The sequence below is a fragment of the Ovis aries genome, chromosome 12, assembly GCF_016772045.2.
Source record: "Ovis aries strain OAR_USU_Benz2616 breed Rambouillet chromosome 12, ARS-UI_Ramb_v3.0, whole genome shotgun sequence".
Classification (NCBI taxonomy): Eukaryota; Metazoa; Chordata; class Mammalia; order Artiodactyla; family Bovidae; genus Ovis; species Ovis aries.
Window position 1 is genome coordinate 71,163,656 of NC_056065.1, and position 27,140 is coordinate 71,190,795.

The 27,140-nt window shown below is 37.0% G+C and overlaps 1 protein-coding gene across 3 annotated transcripts in view; it reads left to right on the forward strand.

Annotated features, from left to right (window-relative positions):
• LPGAT1 (lysophosphatidylglycerol acyltransferase 1) overlaps positions 1-27,140 on the forward strand; it is a 152,573-nt gene that overhangs the window by 115,747 nt on the left and 9,686 nt on the right. For all 3 annotated transcript variants that reach the window (XM_060396725.1, XM_027956306.3, XM_060396724.1), the window contains exons 5-6: positions 534-807; positions 4,133-4,259. In XM_060396725.1, coding sequence (XP_060252708.1) covers positions 534-807; positions 4,133-4,259 — 401 coding nt within the window. The remainder of the gene's footprint in view (positions 1-533; positions 808-4,132; positions 4,260-27,140) is intronic.

Consider the following 27,140-nt stretch of genomic DNA (forward strand, 5'->3'; position numbering starts at 1 on the left):
ATGCCAAGGTTACTCCCACCTCAGGGCCCTTTGTCTCTTTTGTCCTCATCACCTGTTCTCTGCCACTTATGTTCACATGGCTTATTCCCTCACATTATCAGCTCTTTGCTTAAATTTCATCTCCCTGGAGTTGCTTCCCCTGGCCCTGTTGCATTTCTCTAGCCTCTTGCTCTTCTTCCTAACGCTTATCACCAGTTGCATGCATCCTCCACAAGGCTATCTTACTTCTCTATCTCTAAGACGTGCCTGGCAAGTAAGTAGTAGGTACTCAGTAAATACTCACTAATGAAGAGTGAATAAACTTTCAGGGGCAATTAGAGCAATTTGTTTCTTCAGAGAGAAGGGTTTATTTATGTTAAGTGCTAATAACTTCCTTTTGCCACTGTGGTCAAAAGGGGAAGTAAGCAGTAGGGTGCAGGGGGAAGTCACTATTGTAGCCTGTGTTTGGGATTTACTCTGGAAGCAGTAATTTCTAGCATTTGTGGTCTTTAAATTTCATACCTATGCTTATTATACATGTGTTTACCCTCTAGGGAAAATCTCATCGTGACCAACAGCTTCTTCTTCTTAAGAAGCACCTAGAAAATAATTACAGGAGCAGAGATCGAAAATGGATTGTTCTGTTTCCAGAAGGGGGCTTCCTCAGGAAGAGACGAGAAATCAGTCAGTCATTTGCCAAGAAAAATAACTTGCCATTTCTTACACATGTCACTTTGCCAAGAGTTGGGGCAACAAAAATTATTTTGCGTGCACTTGTAGCACGACAGGAAAATGGAAGTCCAGCAGGAGGAGACGCTAAGGAATTAGGTATGATGGGTTTTAGCATTTTTTTTTCTTTTCTTGGAATTAGAGGCTTTTCTGGAGTTCTTTTTTATTTTTGTTGAATAGAAATAATACTGAGGAAGAAGATGAAAATACAACTTAAAATATTTATTTGTTTGGCTATGTTGGGTTTTAGTTGTAGCTCATGGCTCACATGTGGGATCTTAGTTCCCCAACCTGGAATTGAACCCACATCCCCTGCATTGGAAGGTGCAGCCTAAACCACTGGACTGCCAGGGAAGCCCTGAAAATATAACTTTTTAATGTTTCTATTTACAAAGTAGTCCATGCTTACAGTAATTTATTCAAATAATATAGGAATGTATAAGGTCAAAGGTGTCTTTCCCTTCCTATATACCTTTCTCCTGGCCATTCACACTGCTTCAGTTGCCATCCCTGTAAATATCTTTTCAGATTTGTGAAGCATGTAAGTAGTGTAAATTCCTATAAGTGGAATTACTATATTAAAAGATATAGGAATAGAAATGACTAATTTGAAAAACTGTATGCAAATGAAATTATAATGACATATATTTTGCATTTATCAAATTTAGAAAGTTTTTTTGTTTTTAATACAGAGAATGAGTTTAATACAATTGGACAATATTTATTGAAAGTCTTAAAATGTTGATTAGTTCCTCCACTGCATATAATACTTATCAAAACAGAATGATCTGAAATACTGGCACAGTAGTTTATCACAGCATTATGTCGAATGGCAGGAAATTGGAAATAGCCAGAAGAGAGAATAGATAAGAATTATTAAATATCCATCTAACAGAATACAACACAGCCATTATGAATGATGTCTATGGGCTTAGAAAATGCTTCTGCTCTATAATATTAATGGAGTAGGAGGAACATAACAACTCTTGTGTAAACAATATGAGCTTAAATATGTAAATAATAAGGCAGTAGAAAATTTGTGAAAGGAAAGATTCCAGAATATTAGTGATTGCTTCTCTGAGTTGTAACATTATGGATAATTTTTCCCCATTTCTTAATACTTTCCTGAATTAAAAAAAAATAGTACATATTACTTTTATGGCCAGGAAAAGTAAACCATCCTCAAAGATGCAGCTCTCTTGCAGATAGTCTGATGAGGTATGCATATCTGCAGCATCTATTTGTGCCAACAATGTGAAGGCTCTTTTGAACAATTTTCTCTAAGACACTATGAAAGTTTGCTGATAAATTATAAGTCAGAAAGCTGAAAGAAAAAAAAAAAGCTGAAAGAAACTGACTAGGCCTGTTTCCTTAGTAGCATTTTGCTATTTCTTTTAATAGTCTTTAGATAAAATAAAAATGGAAATGATGGACCCTCAGAAATATGTGTTATTTTAGATGACAGATACAAAAATAATGCCATGAGATTGTGCTGAGTTCTTTTGTTTTTTGCTAACAGCTGCCTGGCAGTCAGCTCTCTTGATCTTTCATCATCTATTAAAAAGACAAATTGAAAGAGTCTTTTAATAGAAAAGGAAGGTTCGGAATAGCTTCACGGTTGCAGAGACACTGTGGCAATGTCAGCCAAGCCAAAGCTTGAAGGCAAAGGTCTTCCAAACAGGATTAATTGCACTAATAAAGGCTGCTGTTTTTAAATAGTTTTACCCAGTCAATATTCTGTAGTGGTCTAGGTCCCAAAGGAATGGGTACTTAACATATTGATTACACACAAGGGAAGAAAAATGTTTTGTTTTGTTTTGTTTTCCTTTTGGAGAGAAACAGTCTCTGTGAAATTGTTTATTACTTATCTTACCTTAGTTGAAATTTTTAGGCCTCTCACCTTCTGAGATGGCCCACACTCTGTGGAGTGTGTTTCTCCCAGGGCTGCCCTGTCTTTCTGAGACAGATCACATTCTGTCTGTGGGATGTGTATCTCTCTAAATAAATCCACTTCTTACCTGTCAAGAAAAAAATTTTTTTTCTTCTAGCAGATTAGGAAAAATCCCATAAGAAATTCTATAATAAACTGTATACCCCAAAATTAGTTTTACTTATATTTTACCTTTTCTTCTCTATGTTTTGGTATTTGTATTTTATTTTTGTAGTGTTCATATTCACTATTTAGTATTTTATTCTATATAAACAAAAACCATGCCTTCATGTTGGTTTTAAACATGTAAACATAAACATGTAAAAATAAAGTTGTATCTAATTAACTTTAAAATTATTAGTATTTTCATTTTTTGTATGATTTAATCAATATTAAACTGAACTCTGGTGATTTTTCCCAACCATTTTACTATAAAAATTTTTAAACATCCATAAAAATTAAAAGAACTTTGCAATTTTGCAGTTAATGAGCAGACCAACTAGATTTTACAGTTAACACTTGACTGTTTTATCACGTCTCTCTATCCTTCTATCTGTCTATTAGTCCATTTTGTTTTTGTTTTTTTTTTTTTTTTAATGCAGCTCAAGGTAAGTTGCAGTCATCACTTTAGCCCCAAACATTTCAGCCTGTATGCCATGGGTAGCTTGTTAAAATGTCTCTCTTTACCTATGATATTCCTTCAGCAATATATTATTTAAAAATTAAATTTTTTATGCTTATTTCTTATATGAGTATTTTTTCCCCTTTAGAATGTTGTCTAAAATTTTAAAAGAATTTTAGGCCAGTTTTAAATTATTTGAAATTTTAAGTAAAATATTGTTGATTCCGTCTGTACATTTGGCCTTATGTTTAAAAGTAAGTTTCATTGTTTTAAAGATCCTTTAATTACTTCAAACACAGGACCTTTACACTTTAAAGTCTACCTATTAGCATTCTCTGGGAGGATTCCCCTCTCAATTCTTGCTCAACTTTGTACCCTGAGGTGGGAACAGAAATGGAGTGCAGAGGACTGCAGCGAGCAGAGCTTCCCCAGCCCCTCCCACAACAGTGGTTACCACCTGTTGTTCCTGCCAAAGGGTGGACAGTTTATTGCTTTATTTTTCTATAACTCTTGACATAGGGGAGGGGTGTTTTGTTGTTGGTTTTGAACAAAAGCAGCAACTGAAGATCATGTGTGTCAATAAAATGCTTAATTTTACTGCCTTATTCCAATATTTATTAATGTCTTCCAAGTATCACAAATCTTAGTGTTTGTATTATAATATAGTGTTTGTATATAATCTTGTGTTATATTTAGTGAATGGATTTTTTTTGTTTGTTTCGAGATCTGCTTTTCACTTTCCTGATGTGATACTTTAGCTTTTGACATTTTCAAGATGCTTTATACTTTCTATGCTTGTTGCAGGTTAGTTTTTTTTAGTGTTATTTGATGCAAATAACATAAAAATTGATCCAATTTTATATTGTTCTCAGACAACAAATCAAAAGGCCTCCAGTGGATAATAGATACAACCATAGCTTATCCCAAAGCTGAACCCATAGATATTCAAACCTGGATCCTTGGATACAGGAAACCAGCAGTCACACATGTACATTACAGGTAAGAATCCCGTATTAGTACTCAGCATAAATCCAACATAAAGTACTGTCTCTATCAGCCGTAGGTTGACTAGGTCACCTCATGTATTACTCTAGTCCACCAGGACACCCTGGGGGATAGGAAAAGAAAGATTGGTGTTTTGTTTGGCTGTTGGGGGGATTTTGGCTTTATTTTAACCCTTAGCTTTCTTAATTCCAAAACAGTCTGTTTATTGCATATTCTAGATTTGTCCTGTCAGGAATAACACCATTGAAATTAAAGTAAATGGAAACATACACGGTACTTGTAAAACCAAACATTCTTGGTTTTCTGTTTTGTTTGTTTGTTTACTGTTCTCAGAAAAATTGGTTTCTGTTCAGACTCTCCAGTTGTTTGGTTATATTTAAAATTTTTTAAATAAGAATGAAATGTTTCCAATTAGAATAAGAGATTTAAAATGCAGCATTAGAAACCATATATATAAAGATGTGAATAATACAAATAATGAGGTTAGATCTCTTTCTCTTTTAATGTGGGTAGATTGGCAAGAAAAACTAAGTAGCATCGACTGCTTAAACTGGGGAATAGGTGCCCACAGATAGAAGGCAGTTTGGAAACTATGAAGTTCACTGAAAAAGGATAATTTAGCTTAATGTTGGTTTACTTATAGGTAGATTTTAAAGTCTATTCATGAATGTATTCTTTTCTGCAGTTAAGCATATCTTATCCAGAACATTACTATTAGCCCAAAATTAGTACAAGCCAGTTTTGCTTCACATGACATAGAAAATGTTTTTCTTCTTCATCTCAGCTGACTTTAAAGATAACGCAACACCCATTCTTAGAGAATTTAATCGAAACGATCACTTTGGTAATTTGGTATAGCTAGACAAGTTAGTGGAGAAGGAAATGGCAACCCACTCCAATGTTCTTGCCTGGAGAATCCCAGGGACGGGGGAGCCTCGTGGACTGCCGTCTATGGGGTCGCACAGAGTCAGACACGATGGAAGCGACGCAGCAGCAGCAGCAGCAGCAGCAGCAGCAGCAGCAGCAGCAGCAGCAGAAGACAAGTTAGTACTTTTGCTGGTTTTTTCCCCCAGTATAATTTAGAAGACTATACATGTGATTGGAGAAGGAAATGGCAACCCACTCCAGTATTCTTGCCTGGAGAATCCCATGGACAGAGGAGCCTGGTGAGCTATGTAGTCCACGGGGTCGTAAAGAGTCAGACATGACTGAGCAACTAAAACAACAACAGCAATACATGTGATAGTTGGGCTTCCCTGGTGACCCAGTGGTAAAGAATGTGCCTGCCAGTGCAGGAGATGAGGGTTTGACCCTTGGGTCAGGAAGAGGAAATGGCAACCCACTCCAGTATCCTGCCTGGGAAATCCCCTGGACAGAGGAGCCTGGGGGGCTACAATCCATAGCGTCACAAAGTGTTGGGCATGATTTAGTGTGCCCAACATATCTCAGCAACTAAACAACAGCAACAAGAACAACATGTGAGAGTTAGAAAGGAATTATTCTGTTTTGCCCAGTATTTATCAGATCCCACTTAGAGTATTGCATGTATGTCAATTTCTCTACTTCAAAAGAAATAATGCAATTAATAGAAAAGTTTGCAAAGAGCCAATATAATAGATCACTGCTACCACTTAAAATGCAGTTGTTTTAGAGCAAATCTAATTTGGAGATAGTAGTGACTAAATGTGGAGAAGGCAATGGCAACCCACTCCAGTACTCTTGCCTGGAAAATCCCATGAACGGAGAAGCCTGGTAGGCTGCACTCCATGGGGTCACGAAGAGTCGGACACAACTGAGCGACTTCACTTTCGCTTTTCACTTTCCTGCATTGGAGAAGGCAATGGCAACCCACTCCAGTGTTCTTGCCTGGAGAATCCCAGGGGCGGCAGGCAGATCCTGGTGGGCTGCCGTCTATGGGGTCACACAGAGTTGAACATGACTGAAGCGACTTAGCAGCAGCAGCAGCAGCAGCAGCAGCAGCAGCAGTGACTAAATGAAACAATGCTAGGAGAAACTCCAAGTTGAAAGCACCAAATCCTAACCACTAAACCACCAGGGGAGTGAAACTCCAAGTTGAAAGTACAAACAGGTTAAAGAGAAGTTTAACAATTCATAAATATTAAATTTGTAATAGGTTTCTGTGTATACGAAGTATTTTTATTGTATTTTAAGTAGATTTCATGGAAGGTAGTTTGATGCTAAGAACTGACTCATTTGAAAAGACCCTGATGCTAGGAAAGATTGAAGGCGGGAGGGAGGAGAAGGAGAGGGGTGATGGACAGGGAAGCCTGGCATGGTGCAGTCCATGGGGTCGCAAAGAGCTGGACACGACTAAGCAACTGAACTGAATGAACTGAACTGAATAGAAGGTAGTAACTGTTCTTTCCTGTGCGATCATCTTGGAGCCTGCTGAGAGTGGCACAGTGTGCCCCTGGATGGCTGGAGCACTCTATTATTATACTGCAACATTGCTGACCATCAGAGTTCACTTGGGAAATAATAAAATTGCCATCATTTATTTACCATTAATCAATGGTTAGGCCATTTTAAATTTCTTTAATACATTTTTTTTCCTTCTTGGAAATTATTGTCAAGGCTACTAAGTGGATTCCACTACCTGTTCTGTATCTCTTTGCAACGTACTGTGACAGGTGTATAGAGATCTCTGAGCAAGAAAGACATTTCCCCTACCAAGTGACTTCAGCCATAATGTATTAGTACACTCAAGTGCTTAGAAAACATTTGGTCTTTATTTAAATAGGAAAAGAATATCCAGTTACCAGAATGTGCAGCTGAATGTTCTTTTAGATTTTATATTTCTATACTGATGTTTACGGGAAAAAATTAGAAGAATGCAATAGCTAATTTTAACTGTTCTGATATAAACTATTTTTTCTTCCAAAAGCAGTTTTCTACATTGTCAGTTCAATTGTTACTTCTTAGGCTTATGTTGATTTTTAGGATTTCTGGAAGAGATGAAGTCTATATATACATATTATTATGTACTATAGAATACTTTCCTAAAATACCACGTAAATGAGAAAGTTAAAATTTGTGACGTGGCTATTTATTAGATCCTATCCTATGACCAGGTAGTAAATAACAGTGCCGTAAATGCATTGTTTGAGCACCAAATGATACATGGATTTTTAAAGTGTTTAAAAAACTACACAAAGTACATTTACTAAGATATATAAGGTTTGTATGGGTTATTGATAAATCCAGTACTAATAAATTAGCATTCTGCATAGAGTGGATCTAAACTAATGGAGAAGGAAATGGCAATCCACTCCAGTATTCTTGCCTGGAAAATTCCATGGACAGAGAAGTCTGGCAGGCTATAGTCCATGGGGTCACAAAGAGTTGGACACGACTGAGCGACTAAGCACAAGTTACTTTAAAAGGTGTCTTATTCTTTACTTCGCAATGCTGTATATTATTTAACTAGGGAAATATTTTTCGTTACTGTGGATACAACTGCATTATGGATCTCTTTCAGAAGTGAAGGTTGTTTTAAAAGAGGAAAGTGAAAAAAGAGAGTGAAGTCGCTCAGTCATCTCTGACTCTGCAACCCCATGGACTGTAGCCTGCCAGGCTCCTCTGTCCATGGGATTTTGCAGGCAAGAATACTGGAGTGAGTTCCCATTTCCTTCTCCAGGGAATCTTCCTAACCCAGGGATTGAACCTAGGTCCCCTCACACTACAGGCTGACTCTTTACCATCTGACTCACTAGATGAAGCCCCTTTAAAAGAGGAACTAAGTCTTAAATATGAGAACCATTTGAGGGGAACAACTTTTTCCTCCCCTTCATATTATAGTCACATCAGAAGACAGCTTATTCCAATTAAAGTAGAAATGGGCACGGTGTGCTGCTGTTGAGGAGTTAGTAGTAAAATTAAACATGAATTAGATTTTAATTACAGGGATAGAATGTTACAAGGATAAAAGCAAAATTAACCCATCCTTAATACAAATGTCTCCTTCACTCCAAATTAGAAAAAGTGAGTTGGAGAAGATGATTCTGTCGTGCAGAAATGGCTTATATTTTTTAAAATCTTAAGTTATAACCATCAGTGTGCTGCTGCTGCTAAGTCGCTTCAGTCGTGTCCGACTCTGTGCAACCCCATAGACGGCAGCCCACCAGGCTCCTCTGTCCCTGGGATTCTCCAGGCAAGAACACTGGAGTGGGGTGCCATTTCCTTCTCCAATGCATGAAAGTGAAAAGTGAAAGTGAAGTCGCTCAGTTGTATCCAACTCTTAGTGACCCCATGGACTATAGCCTACCGGGCTCCTCCATCCATGGGATTCTCCAGGCAAGAGTACTGGAGTGGGTTGCCATTTCCTTCTCCAAACCATAAGTGTAATGGGATAGATAAATTGCTAAAAGCAGAGGTGTTACTTTCATGTCTAAATTGATTGGAACGTTGGTAACTTCGAAGGTGTTCAGTTAGAGACTTTGGGTAGTAAATTATTTTCTGTTTGTAGGAGGGTGGGAATTAATTCAGAAAAGTACTATTTAATGAGTATTTTTAAAGAAAATATATTCATTAGCAAGGATGGACAAGTGTTAACATTCTGACATATTTGCCTCAGGTTAGTTTTATCAGTAAAGAAAATAAAGCATTTCTAGAATGCAGTACTTGTTGAATGTATGAATGCTGAAGTTTGTGCTATTTAGACATGGACTGTCCAGTTACAGCAGCCAGTAGCCACATATGCTATTAAGCACTTAAAATGTAACTAGCCTGATTTGAAACATTCTGTATGTGTAAAATATACAGTAAATTTTAAAGACTAGTAGGAAAAAGGAATATAAAATATCTCACTAATAATTTTTGTTGATGATATACTAAAATGATTAGCTTTAGGAGATTAAAGAATTAAATTTCTTTAATGTTATTAGATGCTCTTTACATACTTTTAAAACATTAAATTTATTTTTAAAAATAAAAACATGTACCTATGAAAATACATCATAGAGGGAAAAAAATCTCTCCCAGCATGCTCACATAAAATATTTTTTTCGTATTTCAATATTGTTTTATGTATGTTTATAGTATAGCTGCAGTTGTAATATGCATAAAAGTTATTTTTATTCTACTTTATTCCACATTGCATTTTAATGAACGTTAAACCTGTACTACGCATGTTCTAGATGTTAAGATTACAAATTTTATAAATATTTTTAAGTACCCTTATGAAGTTTTTACATTTTTAGTGGCTTTCCAAAATCCTGGTTATTATTTAATATTTAATATTAATAATTTAATATTATTTAATATTTTAATTATTTTCCTATTGATCATAGACTTCTCAGGTTTCATTCTTGATTTTAATAATACTATGCTGAATGTCAGTACATACATTGAGTTTATCCTACCCCATATTCTAGATTTTTTATAATAGATATATTTAGCCTGTTAGTTCTGATGTTAGATTGGAGAGTATTATTAAAATTACAGAAAAACTTATTTATTAGAAAAATTACCAACATTTTAAAATAGTATAATATTTTGTTAATTTTATGCATAAACCTATAATATTTGTGATTAATATTATATCACTTTGATTTTTCTTTCTGTTTTTTCCCTTTACTTCTTAAAACAAATTACAAGTTTTTATCAGTTTGGGGGGCTATAATTTCAGAAATAGTGTTTTTCTCCAAAACTTTTTGTTATGGAAAATTTCAAACCTGGAAATGAAACCCTATATACCTGTTTTACACTTACAGTGAATGGTGTTTCCTCTGTGTTATTTCCCAGGTTCCAGTGGATTATTTTGAAGGAAGGCTCAGACATTATATCATTTCATTTGTAAATGTTTTATTGTATATTCTCTAAAATGTAATAATTCTTTTTGTAAAAAACAGTACACGTTATCATACCTAAAATATTAATAGTTTATTAATATTATCAAATATCCAATCAGTCATCAATTTTCCTGGATTGTCTCATAAATTATTTTTTTGACACTTTGAATTCAGTTAACTTGCAATTGGTTGACATATCTCAAGTTTCTTTTGTGTCCAGATTCCTCCCTCTTTTATTTTCCTTGTGGCTTATTTTTTGAGATACCGTATCATTTGCCCTGTAGAGTTTATACAGTTTTTGTTTTGCTGATTTGTATCCTATGTATTCCTCTGTTCTCTATATTTCCTATAAATTGGTGGGTAGGTACTAGAACTTCATCAGGTTAAGGGTTAAATTTGTTTCACAAGAAATACCTTTTAAGTGATGATGCTTCTATCAAAAGGTAAATAATATCTGATTGTCAGAAATAGTTTTTGAATGCTGTTATTAGTTTAAATTTTTCAAATATATCCAGTGCTTTGAGAAAAAAAATGATACCTCCTTATACCATCCCTTTAACCCCAAACAGTAATGTCAGAAATTTCAATTTAGAGTCGAGACCTCTTCTGGCATGTAACATATAAAGAGAATCAATTTGCTTAAGATACCCTGATAGTGATGGATTGAAGTCCATAGTCTTTTATTGTTTGATGAGTCATTAAAAAGGATTTTTCCCTACTATGTCCCTAACTATAAAGCTATTGAAATTGTTCTAAACTTAATTGGCAAATGAGATATAAATCATCCATTGGGATGATGGATATTTGTATTAGTTAGAGTTCTTCAGAGAAATAGAACCAATAGGATATATAGAGAGATCAAGAATAGATTTATTACAGGAGTTGGCTCTCCTGGTTATGGAAGCCAGGAAGTCCGATGATCTAGTATCTGCAAGCTGGAGAACCAGGAAAGCCAGTGGTATAATTCAGTCTGAGTCCCAAGTTCTGAAAAAGGTGGGGAAGTCTGAAAGCCTAAGAACTAGGAGCGCTGATGTTCTAGAGCAGCAGAAGGAGGTCTTAGCAAAGACAGTGGACTCCCCCTTCTTCCACTATTCTGTTCTAGTTAGGACCTCAGTGGATTAGATGCTGCCCTCCAGCATTGGTGAAGTGCATCTTCTTAACTTAGTCTTCTGATTTGAATACTAATCGCTTCCAGTGACATCCTTAGAGCACACCCTTATAGCATACCAAACATTATTTCAGGTAATGTAAAACATTATTATTTATTTATTTACAAATAATGTAAAACCTTATTTGGACATCCTTTAGCCCAGTCAAGTTGACCCATTGCAGTGGTCTATGTAGAAAACCAAAGAAACTGAGTTCACCATCTATTTATAGAGTTTAGCAATCTTGATATAAAATTATTACAGAAAAATCAATATTATCCCTTTATCCTGACAATACATAGAAAATGTGATATTTTTAAAAAGGTGCTTATCTGAGAAACAAGAAGACTATTAAGTATTTACCAATAAAACTTAAGAAAAAATGTAGAAGGCTTCTATGAAGGAAAATGTAAAACTGCATTGAAGAACATAAAAAAACTGAAAAAGTGGAAAGAGATACTGTGTTCATGGGGGAAGGCTGAAAAGTATAAAGATGTAAATTCTCCCAATCTATAAAATTAATCAAATTTATTCTATAAATTTAATATAATTGAAGTTACATTATCCAGGAGTATTAGGATAAGAATTCAGGATTTTTTTTTCTGGAAACCTGACAGATGGTTCTAAAATTCACTTGAGAGAGTAAAGACAAATGAATAGCTAAGATAGTTTTGAAGATAAACAGGACAGAGGAATTCTTCCTACCAGATGTCAAGGCTTAGTGTAATTAAAGCAGTGTACTTTAAGGGCAGGGTTCAGTTCAGTTCAGTCGCTCAGTCGTGTCCGACTCTTTGCAACCCCATGAATCGCAGCATGCCAGGCCTCCCTGTCCATCACCAACTCCCGGAGTTCACTCAGACTCGTGTCCATCGAGTCAGTAATGCCATCCAGCCATCTCATCCTCGATCAATGGAAAGATTAGAGAATCCGGATTTACTTGGGAACTTGTGTATAGTTGATGATTTTCTAACTATATTTTCTATATTTGGTAGTTTTAAAGGGGATACTTGAAGCCCATCGATAAAGTAGTGTTACTTCTTAGAAACTACAAGTAAGTTCTGAAAAACACAAGTAAGACATCATATATCCTATTTCATCCATTAAGATACATATTTTTTCACATATTAACATCTCTGAAACTGAGAGTCATCTTAAAACCCAGTAAAATAAAGCCTTAGTTATTATTTAATTGGGCTTCCCTTATGGCTCAGCTGGTAAAGAATCCACCTGCAATTGGGAGACCTGGGTTCGATCCCTGGGTTGGGAAAATCCCCTGGAGAAGGGAAAGGCTTCCCTCTCCAGTATTCTGGCCTAGAGAATTCCATGGACGTCCATGGGGTCGCAAAGAGTTAGACACGACTGAGTGACTTTCAGTTCACGTCTCTTCACGGTTTTTAATTAGATATTTGGCATGCTGCCACAGTAGTTGCTGCCTCTCTCCTCTCCCCCTCTGCCCCTGGGGAGTGAATCTTTGTACTATTTTAGGCCTTTTGTTTGTTTTTTACAATGTGAATGTATTAATTTTTCAATTTAAAAAATTATTTGAGGAACTCCCTGGTGGTTCAGTGGTTGGGAATCTGCATGCTACAGGGCAACTAAACTTGTGCACTACAACCTCTGACCCATCACGCTAAAGCCTGCAAGCTGCAACTCCTGAAGCCTGCATGCCCGAGAGCCCTGCTCTGAAACAGGAGATGCCACCTCAGTGAGAAGCCTGTGCAACAGGACTGGAGAGTAACCCCCCACTCGCTACAACTAGAGAAAGCCCATGCACAGCAAAGAAGATCCAGAGTTCAGTTCAGTTCAGTCGCTCAGTTGTGTCCGACTCTTTGCAACCCCATGAACCACAGCACACTGGGCCTCCCTGTCCATCACCAACTCCCTGAGTCCACCCAAACCCATGTCCATCAAGTTGGTGATGCCATCCAGCCATCTCATCCTCTGTCGTCCCCTTCTCCCCCTTCCCTCAATCTTTCCCAGCATCAGGGTCTCTTCCAATGAATCAGCTTCTCACATCAGGTGGCCAAAGTATTGGAGTTTCAGCTTCAACATCAGTCCTACCAATGAACACCCAGATCCTTTGCATTGTAAGGCAGATTCTTAACCACTGGACCACCAGGAAAGTCCCCAATCCATAATTTTGAAGTGAGTTTAAGCAGCTTAAATTTCTGTAATAATTTTTTTAGTATAAAATCTAGCATAAAGTAGAATATAGTTAATGTATTAAAAATAAGTTATTCGACATATTGAGGTTTCACTTTTCTCAGTAACTGTAACTCTAAAGTAATACACACCTAAGTGGTACACACCAGGTACTAATGATGCAGGTTTAGAGGTTTACCACCCTCAGCCCCCAAATTACTCATCTGAAAGTAAGGTCATTAAATTGCCCCTTGAACTTAAAGTGACTTTTTTTTAATAGCAAAAGGAAACATTGTCCTGTCTTTAGTTTTGCTTATAGAACTTTTCTTTATCACCATAGTTATCACTCATTTCACCTCTGTTTTCACTGTCTAATGATTCTCTTCTTCCTATCTACTTTTCTTGTCATCTCTTGTTTTTTACTGCTTTGCCTCTGTGCCCTAGCTTTACCCTGGAAAAGTCTGGATTTTTTCAAAGCTTCCAGTTGGAAAATGGAAAGTTACCCATTAAATTTAATTTTCAGGTTTTTAGTTCTGCTTGGCTGTTTTTATTGATGTTCACCACCCCCAAGTTATTTTTTCTTTTCTGCCCCAGCAGTTTTTTCTTTCTTCTCTAAGAAAACAAAACATTTTAGTTTGACACAATTCAGGATGCTGATGACATTAAATAAGTGGTCTTAATTTAGGTTTGACTGTATTATGGATTGAATTCTGTGTTTCTGTAATGAAGTTGATGATTTGAAAGAGGTGAATCACCATTTCAAATAAGATAAAATCTCCATCCTCTACTTAGAAGATATCCTTAATTTCTTCTCAAGTTTTTATAAGAAGTTATACATGAAAAAAATATTTTACTGTTAACACAGAACCAAGAATCTAATAACCTAAAATCTAATTTGCTAAGTTATTTTCATTGTATGAATCTGGAGAGAGTAAGCTTTGGAAATGAAGCTCTATCCTCCCTTCCTTGGCCCTCAGGGGGTTTATCTTTTCTTTTTCAGATTTCTCTAGTCAAGCATAGTTACTGCCATTGGTATTCAAAAAATGCTTTTTGTTTTCTAAGGAAGTTTTGTTAGAAATATTATAGCTTCCAAATTAAAAAAAAATTCTTAGAGTTTAAATTTTAATTGAATAATGGTTAAGCATAACTCTCACTGATCATTATTTATATTTTATATTTTATAGTTACTTAAAGTCATTGAATTAGATCTGCAAAGTGGAAAGGCTAACTAGGTTTTTTTGTCTAACCTTCCATTTAATACAGGAATACACACACAGACACACACACACATATGCACACGCACAGATTACTTAAATATAGACCTTCTCTAGAATCCTATTTTTAATCTTCTCTTTTTTCTCCTGTGAAAGAGGTTCATAATAGGAGAGTATGTAGAAATGGATCCTGTGTAGATGTTCCTCTAGCTCTCAGTCTTTCGCCCAAGTTCCAAATCCTCACTTAGCTTTCTTTCCTCCACCTGGATACCATGTCTTCTTCAAACCTAATATGTCTAGAACTGAACTCATTTTCCTTCACACAAGCTTGTTTCTTTCCATTTGGGGTTTATGTTAACCTAATTCTACCCTCACCCAGAATGAAAATTTTGGAATTTTTTGACTCTTCCACTTTAAAATTTTATCTTCTCTCTCAAATTCGGCTGCCAGTTCCTATGAAAGTTACCTCTGCAATGTTTGTTTCTGTTCTCTCTTTTTATCTAAATGCCATAACCTAGCTCAGATTTCAATACTTCTTACCTAGAATATGTCTGCTTATTAAATATTCTCTTTATTGATACTGATACTTTACCCTATCTTTTTTATTTCACTGCTATTCTCCTATTCCTAAAGCATGGTGCCTTTTTTCTCCCTTTGTTTCTTTTCTTGTTACTTTATTCCTTTGTTTCTGTCTTTTTTCTTTCCTTTTTTTGTTATAGACATTAGTGGAACACGGCACAATTTGAATGAAATCTGTAGATTGTAAATTAGATAATAGTAGCAGTGTTCATTTCCTGATTTTTATCATTGAAGCATAGTTATATAAAGGACTGTTCTTGTGTTTTAGAAAACATTCATGGAAGTATTTTAGGGGACACACCATCTATAACTTACTCTCAAAAGTTGAGGAAAGACTATGTAAATAGATAGATCAGGAAAAAATATATATGGAAAGATGATAAAGTAAATATGAGAAATAATGATATTTTGGGAATCTGATTGAAGCATATATATGAATTCTTTGCAGTATTTTTGTAACTTAGCTTTGAGTCTGAAGTTATTTCCAAAAAAAAAAAATTTTAAGTCTTTAGAGAGATACAGAGATCTCTGTACCTTCTCCTCAGTTTTGCTGTGAACCTTAAACTACTCTTTAAAAAAGAAAGTCTTGACAAAAATATTAAGAAGTCATTAGACTCATGGAAAACATAATAATGATTCTCATAAGCATATATACTAGTGTTATATTTTGCTTACTGGATAGTTCAGTTCATTCAGCAAGCATTTGTGTCTCAAAGAATGCAACACAAAAAAGATATAATGAATAAATTTGAGGTATAAACAATGCCATCTCATTGTTTATGCCCTTTTCAGATAGCTGAGTGGCTTAAAAAAACCCACAACTTTTCTAGTGGATCCAGGAGGAAGCTCTAAATATTATTCCTTAGTATGTTGAGGATGAGGCCTGAGCAGCTTACCTAAGGACAACGACTCAAAGCAAAACTTCTGGGAACTGAGTACTCGGACATATTCTGATGTGTTAAGTTTGACAGGATCTGTTCTTGTCCATAAATCTATTTTTGGTGACAAGTAGTTTCCGTATTTCTGAGCTATTCTTGTCATATTAGCCCTTGCGGTGTCGGTTAACCATGGTTGTGTTGTTGATGGCTGTCTACAGATGGCACCTCATCAAGTTTTACCCTGGCAGATTACTTTGAATTTAATTCAGTTCAGCAAATTTGAGTTTTCACAGAGGAGCAGGCACTGATTTATATACTGGATATGCAAAGATGAGTATAGCACAGTCTGATAGAGTAAACAGACACGTAAGAAAATAAATAGAACATAAACTAATAAGCATAGTTACAAAGGGCAGAGTTGGCACCAAGGAGGAATTACTAACTGCAGGAGAGGAGGAGGAAGTCAAGAACAGAACAAAGGTAGAAGAGAGCCAAGTCCTTGTCTTCCCTGTTAGGAAGTTAATGAATACATTTTAAATTGGACAGTCTAGCATGTTATATAACCAATGTGGAAGTGAACAGCAAAATAAAGTTGAAAGAGGTTGTATCTGGGAAATAGGTATCTGAGGAGGGAAAAAATAGGTCTATTATTTTTCACCGCGAACCTAATAGTACTCTGACTCTTGAAAACTACATGCCTGTCATTACTCTGTTGAAAATTTAAGTTTTTTAAACTTGCTGACTCTTTTAAGCCAACTCAAGTGATGCCTTTTCCATGTATCCTGTGTCATAAGTAGACATGCATACCCCTTCATTTAAACTTACACAGAAATTCTTTAAAGTCCTTATATAGTGAAAGTTGCTCAGTCACATCCAACTCTTTGCAACCCCATGGACTGTAACCCGCTAGGCTCCTCTGTCCGTGGAATTCTCCAGGCAAGAATACTGGAGTGGGTTGCCATTTCCTTCTCCAAAAATCCTTATATAACGTTTACCATATTCTGATTTTAGATTATTTACTTTCCTTGTCCCTCTGCTAGATTATTTGGTTTAAGAAAGCATCAGCAGTTTATCTTCTTCAGTGCTTATTGGCTCCTAACATACCATTGACATAATTGAATTGAGGGTTTAGCCATGTTGTTGGTTAGCTCACATTTTGGAGTCTTTGTGGCATGAAAATTCAAACATTCTAATGAGAAGGTATAGAGGTGTCAGCTGCTAAGCATTATTTTATGTCTTTTTTTAAAATATAGTTTATCTGGTGATCCTAAATCTGACCCTATGCTCTTTGGTGGAATACTCTGTATTTAGGAGAACATTCTAGATTACTATTAATAAGAATTCTTGTTTCTGGAACACTAGGAGCTGGTTTCTCAATTGGATAACTATTGCTATTGCAAAGATTTATTTCTTTATATCCCACAAGAACTCCTTTTATTTGATTCCAGGAGGACTGGTATTCAGTGCATTTGACACTCTGCCATATTAGGAGATTAGTCGTTTTAATATTTTAATCCCATGGTGACCAAACAATCAGACTAATAGGGGTAGACTGCTCTTGAACGAGCATTTGGTCTTCCCTCCAGGCTGCCTCTTAAAGCAAGAGAAAGTCCAAGCTATTCTAGGCAGATGGTAGGGTAGATTTTCTGTTAAAACATGGCCCCACTCCCTTACACTCGCCCCATTTAAAGCAATAGATACTTTACCAATCTCACCACAGTCTTTCATGAGTTAAGTTGGTAAACCCAAACTTCCTCTTTCAGCCTTATTTTTAATGTCACTTTCCTCCTTATAAAGATGTTTTTAAAACTATTTCCAAGATAGCTCTTGCTAAGTTATCCTCAGGTTGATTAGACTTGCTTTTTTATTTATAGAAATAGTGTATTTTTAGGGGCTAAAAAGTAATCTAGATAATTCCCCAGACCATTTGACTGTACTCAGTATAGTAGAGGTGGATAAAGCATTTAAAGAGCACCACTTATATAACAAAACTGTGTTAAGGCAGTATTAAACTTCTAAAAGTAAGAAGTCAGTAATTTGTAATACCATTCATTTAAAAAAACAAACTTTGATTTTTAAATTTAAATTTTAAAACATTCCATGAATCAACTGTATTTCAATTAAAAAAAACAACAACAACACTTCCATGAAAGAAACAAACAAAACATCCCTCTAGTATCAGGATGACTAATTGACTTTCCTAAAAATCCAAATATTAAGGACATTTAATTTGAAAAAAAAACCAAAAAGAAACAAATGATTAAATTTCCTGAGTAGTTGAATTTCCTGCATAGCCCTGGGCATCTCTCTTGTGTCTGGCACTGTGCTGGCTTTATTTTGCTGGTTTCTGCCCCATATGTACATAGTTCAGGAGTCACCCAGAAATTCGAGTGGGGAGCAGACTCAGACGGCATGGCTCCCACTCAGTGCTTACTTATGTCTGAGATTCCTCACTTTTCAAATGCTATGGTCACCCTAATATCTGTCCTCTGATTCTTCAAGGAGTGAGACGACATGTTCTTATAGAAGTCTTGATTCTCTTTGTGGCACTAACTGGGAACTATTCTGAGGTAGAGAGCTGTAAAAAATGGGAAACACACCTACGTTCCTGTCTCTCCTACTCTCCTGTCTTTCCTGACTCTCCTCCAGTATCTGACTGCTTTTAGTTACTCTCCAGTGCCTTCCACTAATTACTTTTTGCATTTTGTCCAGAATTTATAACCGTTACCTGTGAACTACTCTACCATTTCAAGAAACAGAACTCCTCTTATTTTATTTTATTTAAAACATTTATTTTAATGGATACTAAGAAGTCACAGGGGGTGGTGACCTTTCAGAGGTGAAAGAATAGGTTTTACTCCTGAGGGCGCCCTTGTTGAACTCCTCTGGCCCTTATGCATTTAAAGCAGTACTGCGTTGCGCCAGTGTGGTATAGAGTCAGTCGCTCAGTTGTGTCTGACTCTTTGCGGCCCCATGGACTGCGGCCCCATGGACTGCAGCCCGCCAGTCTCCTCTGTCCATGGGAGTCTCCAAGCAAGAATACTGGAGTGGGTCGCCATGCCCCTCTCCAAAAGATGTCAGTGCTCAACAAATCATCTAACAAATTCAGTAAGTGAAAGTTGCCCAGTCGTGTCCAACTCTTTGTGACCCCATGGGCTCTTCAGTCCATGGAATTCTCCAGGCCAGAATACTGGAATGGGTAGCTGTTCCCTTCTCCAGGGGATCTTCCCAACTCAGAAATCAAACCGGGGTCTTCTACATTGAAGGCGGATTATTTACCTTCTGAGCCACCAGGGTACCCCTAAAGTGACTATAAATATAGGCTCTGAAGTCAGATGGCAGTGCTAATGTGTTTTTCTGTAAGTAAGATTCAGAATATTTGTATTAAGGTTAATATTGAAATGAAGACATAAGGTATCTGTATTCTTAAAGAGAGCTCATAGGTAGATTACTAAGAATGTGTCCCCAAATTGTTATATCCCAGTTGTGAAAGGCAGAGGAACCAGAGATCAAATTGCCAACATCTGTTGGATCATAGAAGAAGCAAGGGAGTTCTAGAAAAGCATCAGCTTTATTGACTAAGCCAAAACCTTTGACTGTGTGGATCACAACATACTGTGGAAAATTTTCAAAGAGATGGGAATACCAGACCACCTTACCTGCCTTCTGAGAATTTGTATGCAGGTCAAGAAGCAACAGTTAGAACCCGACATGGAACAGCAGACTGCTTCCAAATTGGGAAAGAAGTATGTTGAGACTGTATATGGTCACCCTGCTCATTTAACTTATATGCAGAGTGCATCATGTGAAATGCTGGGCTAGATGAAACACAAACTGGAATCAGGATTGCCAGGAGAAATATCAATAACCTCAGATACACAGATGATACCACCCTTATGGTAGAAAGTGAAGAAGATCTAAAGAGCTTCTTGATGAAAGTGAAAGAGGAGAGTGAAAAAGCCGGCTTAAAACTCAGCATTCAAAAAACAAAGACCATGGCATCTTGTCCCATCATGTCATGGCAAATAGATGGGGAAATGATGGAAACAGTGACAGACTTTATTTTCTTGGGCTCCAGAATCACTGCAGATGATGCCTGCAGCCATGAAATTAAAAGACGCTTGCTCCTTGGAAGAAAAGCTATGACCAACCTAGACAGCATGTTAAAAAGCACAGACATTAGTTTGTCAATAAAGGTCCGTCTAGTCAAAGCTATAGTTTTTCCAGTAGTCATGTATGGATGTGAGAGTGGAACTATAAGTAAAACTGAGTGCCAAAGAATTGATGCTTTTGAACTGTGGTGTTGGAGAAGAATTTGGGGAGTCCCCTGGAAAGCAAGGAGATCAAACCAGTCCATCCTAAAGGAGATCAGTCCTGGATGTTCATTGGAAGGACTTATGCTAAAGCTGAAACTCTAATACTTTGGCCACCTGATGCGAAGAGCTGACTCATTGGAAAAGACCCTGATGCTGGGAAAGATTGAAGGCAGGAGGAGAGGGGGACGACAGAGGATGAGATGGTTGGATGGCATCACCAACTTGATGGACATGAGTTTGAGCAAACTCCAAGAGTTGGTGATGGACAGGGAAGCCTGGTGTGCTGTGGTCCATGGGGTCACAAAGAGTTGGATACGCCTGAGTGACTGAACTGAATTGAGTTGTGAAACACTGCTCATCATCTTCTACACCTAAATCAGAGCCTTCGGATTTTGTTCTTCTCCAGTTTAAAAATCTTTCTCTGAGAAGCATTCTCATAAATTGCTAGTAGAAATTTAAATTGGTATAATCTTTATGAAGATAATGTAGCAATCTTTCAAAATTAACCTTTGACTTAGCAGTTTCACTTCTGTAATTTTATTGTATAGATGTAAACATATGAATGGACATTTACAGAATGCTATAACAAAAAAATGAGAAACTGTTCATCAGTAGGGTGGTTGTTATTGTTCAGTCACTAATTGTGTCAGACTCTTTGCAGCCCAGTAGACTGCATCATGCCAGGCTTCGCTGTCCTTCACTATGTCCTGGAGTTTGCTCAAATTCATGTCCATTGAGTTGGTGAAACTAACCATCTCATCCTCTGCCACCTTCTTCCCCTTTTGCTTTCAATCTTTCCCAGCATCAGGGTCTTTTCCAATGAGTTGGATCTTCACATCAAGTGGCAGAGAATAAGGAATTTACGGCTTACTGTGTATGAAGAGATTACAATGAAAGTAGAAAATATTTTTAGCAGAATGATTGTGAAAATATGATCTATAAAAATTTATGCAGTACAACTTAATCTGTATTAATCTATATTTTACAGGAAAATTTACAGCCTTAAAAACTTCTGTTAGAGACTTCCCTGGTGGCACAGTGGATAGGAATCTGCCTGCCAGCGCAGGGGACACAGGTTCAGTCCCTGGTCTGAGAGGGTTCCAGGTGCCATGGAGCAGCTAGTCCTGTGCACCACGACTGCTGAGGCTGCACTTTAGAGCCCTTGAGTCCCAAATACAGAGCCCGCGTGCTTTAACTGCTGAAGGCTATGCACCTAGAGAATGCGCTCTGCAACAGGAAAAGCCTCCTGAGAAGCCTGCACGCTGCTCTCCACAGCTAGAGAAAGCCGGCGCAAAACATTGAAGGCTCTGCACAGCCAAAAATAATAAGATAAAGAAAAGCAAAAAGATCATTTCTATTAAAAAAGAAGACAGTTAAAAATCAGTGATCTAAATGTCTATTTTAAGAAGTTAGAAAAAAGAAGCAAATGTAATCCTAAGATAGTAGAAGACCCGGGAATAATAAGGGAGAACTTACTGAAATAGAAAACATACAATAGAAAGAAAAATGACATAAAAAATTCTATTTTTTGAAAACATTAACGTGATCAGCTCCTGGCAAGACTGATCAAGAAAAAAAGGTCAGTGTTGTCAATAGCAGGAATGAAAAGGGGAACATTACCTCAGATTCTGTAGTCATTAAAAAGGAAAATTAAAGAATATTAAGTGTAGTTATTCCAGAGCATCCAAAAGAGGAAATACTTCCTAACTTCTTTTCTGAGGCCAGCATAGCTTGGATACCAAAACCTGAACCAAAGATATTAGAAGAAAGGAGTATTTAAAGGCAAATCTCTTGCATGATTATGGATGTAAGAGTAACCCAGCAAGATATTTTAAATCCATCACATTATGTACTGAGAGCATATATTTCAGGAATGAAAGTTTGGCTCAACATTCAAAATAAGCTTGGATTTTTAAATAAAATCACTTACTAAATATAAATACCTATTCATGATAGAAACTCTGTAGATTTTTAGAATAGAAAGGACTTTCCTCATTCTGATAAAGGATATCTACAAAATTCTTCAGAAAACACCATATTAAAGGATGATATACTGAAATGTTTCTTTCCAAGATCAAGAATAAGAGAATGATGCTTTTTAAAAATAAAAAAGAAACTTTTTATTTTGTATTGGGCTATAACCAATGAACAATATTGTGATAGTTTTAGGTGGACAGCAAAGGGACTCAGCTGTACTTATATATGTATCCATCCTCCCCTAAACTCCCCTCTCATCCAGGCTGCCATGTAACATTGAGCAGAGTTCCCTGTGCTATATAATAGGACCTTGTTGATTATCCACTTCAAGTATAGCAATGTGTATGTGTCACTCCCAAACTCTAAGAACAATGCTTTTTATCACCACTTTTACAATATTGTATAAGAGGCCCTATAATATTGCAATAATGAACCCACTGAATAGAAGATATTAACAATACATTTATCTGATAAAGGGCATGTGTCTATAATATAGAAGTAAAATCTACAAATGAAAAAATATCTAAAAGCAATCCCTTTAATTAATCGCATTAACAGAAGTAGGAAATTATATAAGCACTTCAACAGATGGAAAAAACTGATAAAAGTGCAACTCTTATTCATGATAAAAAAGAAAACTTTTAGCAAATTGTGAATAGAAGGGGATTTCTTGAATCTGATTAATGTTATCTATGAAAGAAATCTACAGCAAGCATATTAAATGGTAAACTACTGAATATTTCCCCCTGAAATATAAAACATGAAAAGCAGGGTGCTCATTATCACCACTTCTATTCAACATTGTACTAGAGGTCTTAGCAACGTGATAATAAAAATCGGAAGTGTAAATATAGAAAAGGTAAAAACAAAATTGTCATCATTTGCATTAATTCATCTTCCTACCTGTAAATTAAGATTATAAAATAGTTTGATACAAACATTCAGTCCTTACATATAAATGACTGTTTCATGCAACCAAGTACCCAAAGGACTTCTTAGGGGAGGAAAGGAGTTAGGAAAAACTACTTCACAAAACTGACTTTTGTTTTTAATTATTACCCTCTTAAAAACTCACTTTAAGTGGAGATACAGGCTTGAGATAGGGTGCTAGGCCTTTTGTAACTGGCAAGCAAATGTACAGCAGGGTGAGAAAATGTGAAGTTGGTATTATCTGGTGAACACTGAGAACATTTTTCCACAGAAATGTGTTTGTCTAACGGTTCTTTCTGCAGGATTTCATGTACAGTGTAGGGGAACTAGTCTGCAAGCACTCTTAGGAGCTTGTGTATCTTCAGTAACTTCCCCCACAGGAATCTGCTTTCTTAGTTTAAATGGGGAAAGAAGAAAGAGACAGTGGAATTCTTGGACTATTATTTCCAATTTGAGGGTTTCTTATAATTCAAAGATAGAAATTATCCTTTGAAGAGAAGGGAAAACAAACTCATTTAATTATCCCACGGACTCTTCCTCTTTTGAAATTTTCTCTCTCTGTCTCTACTCCTCTGATTATATAAATTTTGTTATTAAAAGAACTCTGTCAAGAATTCATTTTTACAATACTCGTAACAGCTGTCCTTTTACATTTATATGGCTGGCTTGAAGCTGGCTTTTTTATTGCCTCCATGGTATGAAAGATACACACACACACCTTAATATGTGTAAAGCTGGCTTAGGACCTGTTACTTTATTTACTGCTCTTTTTTCCAACATCCCAGGTTTTGTTGCTATTGTCATTCCTAGTGTTCACCCCATCCTTGTGAGTTTACCCTTGGAAAACCTCTCTAGTATTTTACTGGGGTTTTGGAAGGGCATGAAAGTGGACTTGAGTTGAGTCCGCTCCCTCTTTTGAAAAGCCAAGAGGCTGGCTGCATCAGCACCTGTGGAAATAAGGTGGAAAGTTGCTAAACTTGGGAAGTCTGGTTGAAATCTGTTTAAGGAGAACTGAGAACCCCAGAACCCCCATCCTGCATTCCGTTCCTGGGCTCTTGTTCTTTCCCTGCCCTGGCAAATACTGGAGGCCTGCTCTGGAACCCCAGGTGCAGTTGAGGCAGAGGTCCTATAATGAGATGAGAATAGCATGGTTAGGTGACATCTGTGTGCTGAGTGTTGAGACTCCCAGCCCTCACCTTGCCCTGCTGCCAGAAAACTAGCAACAAGGCCTTTCCTCTCTTTTAGCAGGAAATTCAAGGATCTTTCTGTGAGTAAAGGGCAAATTCAAGAGGAAAGACCAATTTAAATGGCCCAGTCAGATAATCCTCAGGGTTACTTATAGTCAACAAACTCCACTCACAGGCAGAGAACTTTGAATCAGCTGTGTAGTCCCACATCTGTAAACATGCATGAGCAACAGAGAACCCCCAGATAACTGGGAATCTGATCAGCCTCCACTGTTAAAGATGGAGACGAAAACGAACATAGGAGGGTCATGTGAGAAACAGACTATACGGCTTCCAAAATCCTCATGGTACATGAAGGGTTCATTAACCCTTTTCTCTACTTCTGTGAATGTTTTTAAATTCCCATGATAATTGTCATAGAAATGAGATTCTCATAGAGATGAAATATTGTAACAATAATAGCATTCTGTAAAAAAAAAAAAAAAGGAACACTCAGATCTCTTAGAAACTAAAAGTATGATTTAAAAAAAAAGTAAAACTCAGTAAAAGTTTGAAATTTAAATAAGAAATCTCTCAGAAAGGAGGACAAAAAGACAGATGGAAAAAAAATGAATTTCAACTCTGAATACTATATCTAGTTAAATTATCAACCAGGTATGAGGACAGAAAAAAAGACATTGGCAGAAACGCAAGGTTTCAAGTGCCTTTTCTCAGGAAACTACTGGAGGGGTGTACCCCATCAAAATGTGGAGTAAACAGAGAAAAAGTAAGATAGGAGATACAGAAAGCACTAAATCCACCTTAGGAATATGAAGACTCACCAGAATGACAGTGAAGGGCCTTTGCAGGATGAAAACTACAGGCAACACACCCAGAACCTTGCTGAAATTTCCTCACGAAGGTGAAATTAGAAATTAGAAGGTGAATGTCTAATGCATGTGAATCCCTTGGGAGGAGATCTAGACCCAAGTCCATGTGGCCCACTGCCTGGTTTTTAAATAAAGTTGCATTTGAACACAACTACACTAATTTATTTATACCTTATCTGTGACTGCCTGCACATTACACAAAGCAGAGTAGAATAGTTGTGACAAAGATCTAAATAGCCTGCAAAGTCTCAGTATTTTTTCTCTGGCCCTTTAAGGAAAAGTTTGTTGACCTGATCTAGAGATTTGATTTTAGATTTGATTGGTCCATAGTTTATGGTTGAATTAGTTATGTCTACCGTGAAGTGAAGTGAAGTGAAGTCGCTCAGTCCTGTCCGACTCTTTGTGACCCCGTGGACTGTAGCCCACCAGGCTCCTCCGTCCATGGGATTCTCCAGGCAAGAATACTGGAGTGGGTTGCCATTTCCTTCTCCAATGTCTACCTAGGAAACAATGCAAATTGCTCAATCTAGGGAGAACAGAAATTGGAGAGGAAAGGAAACATAGCCTTGATTTACCGCCTGGTTTACCTTTGAATGGGCTTCCCTGATGGGTCAGAGGTTAAAGTGTCTGCCTGCAATGCAGGAGACCTGGGTTTGATCCCTGGGTCGGGAAGAACTCCTGGAGAAGGAAATGGCAACCCACTCCAGTATTCTTGCCTGGAGAATCCCATGGACGGAGGAGCAAAGTCGGACACGACTGAGCAACTTCACTTTCACTTACCTTTGAATATACTTACATGATTATAATTTTGAGCATTACTTTACTAGTGTGTGAGATGAGTGCAATCATGCGGTAGTTTGAGCATTCTTTGGCATTGCCTTTCTTTGGGATTGCAATGAAAACTGACCTTTTCCAGTCCTGTGGCCACTGCTGAGTTTTCCAAATTTGCTGGCATATTGAGTGCAGCACTTTCACAGCATCATATCTCAGGATTTGAAATTCGATCACCTCCACTAGCTTTGTTTGTAGTGATGCTTTCTAAGGCCCACTTGACTTCACATTCCAGGATGTCTGGCTCTAGATGAGTGATCACACCATTGTGATTATCCAGGTCATGAAGATCCTTTTTGTACAGTTCTTCTGTGTATTCTTGCCATCTCTTCTTAATATCTTCTGCTTCTGTTAGGTCCATACCATTTCTGTCCTTTATCGAGCCCATCTTTGCATGAAATGTTCCCTTGGTATCTCTAATTTTCTTGAAGAGATCTCTAGTCTTTCCCATTCTATTGTTTTCCTCTATTTCTTTGCATTGATCGCTGAAGAAGGCTTTCTTATCTCTTCTTGCTATTCTTTGAAACTCTGCATTCAGATGCTTATATCTTTCCTTTTCTCCTTTGTTTTTCACCTCTCTTCTTTTCACAGCTATTTGTAAGGCTTCCCCAGACAGCCATTTTGCTTTTTTGCATTTCTTTTCCATGGGGATGGTCTTAATCCCTGTCTCCTGTACAATATCACGAACCTCATTCCTGATGTTCAAGCTGGTTTTAGAAAAGGCAAAGGAACCAGAGATCAAATTGCCAACATCTGCTGGATCATGGAAAAAGCAAGAGAGTTCCAGAAAAACATCTATTTCTGCTTTATTGACTATGCCAAAGCCTTTGACTGTGTGGATCATAATAAACTGTGGAAAATTCTGAAAGAGATGGGAATACCAGACCACCTAACCTGCCTCTTGAGAAATCTGTATGCAGGCCAGGAAGCAACAGTTAGAAGTGGACATGGAACAACAGACTGGTTCCAAATAGGAAAAGGAGTGCTTCGAGGC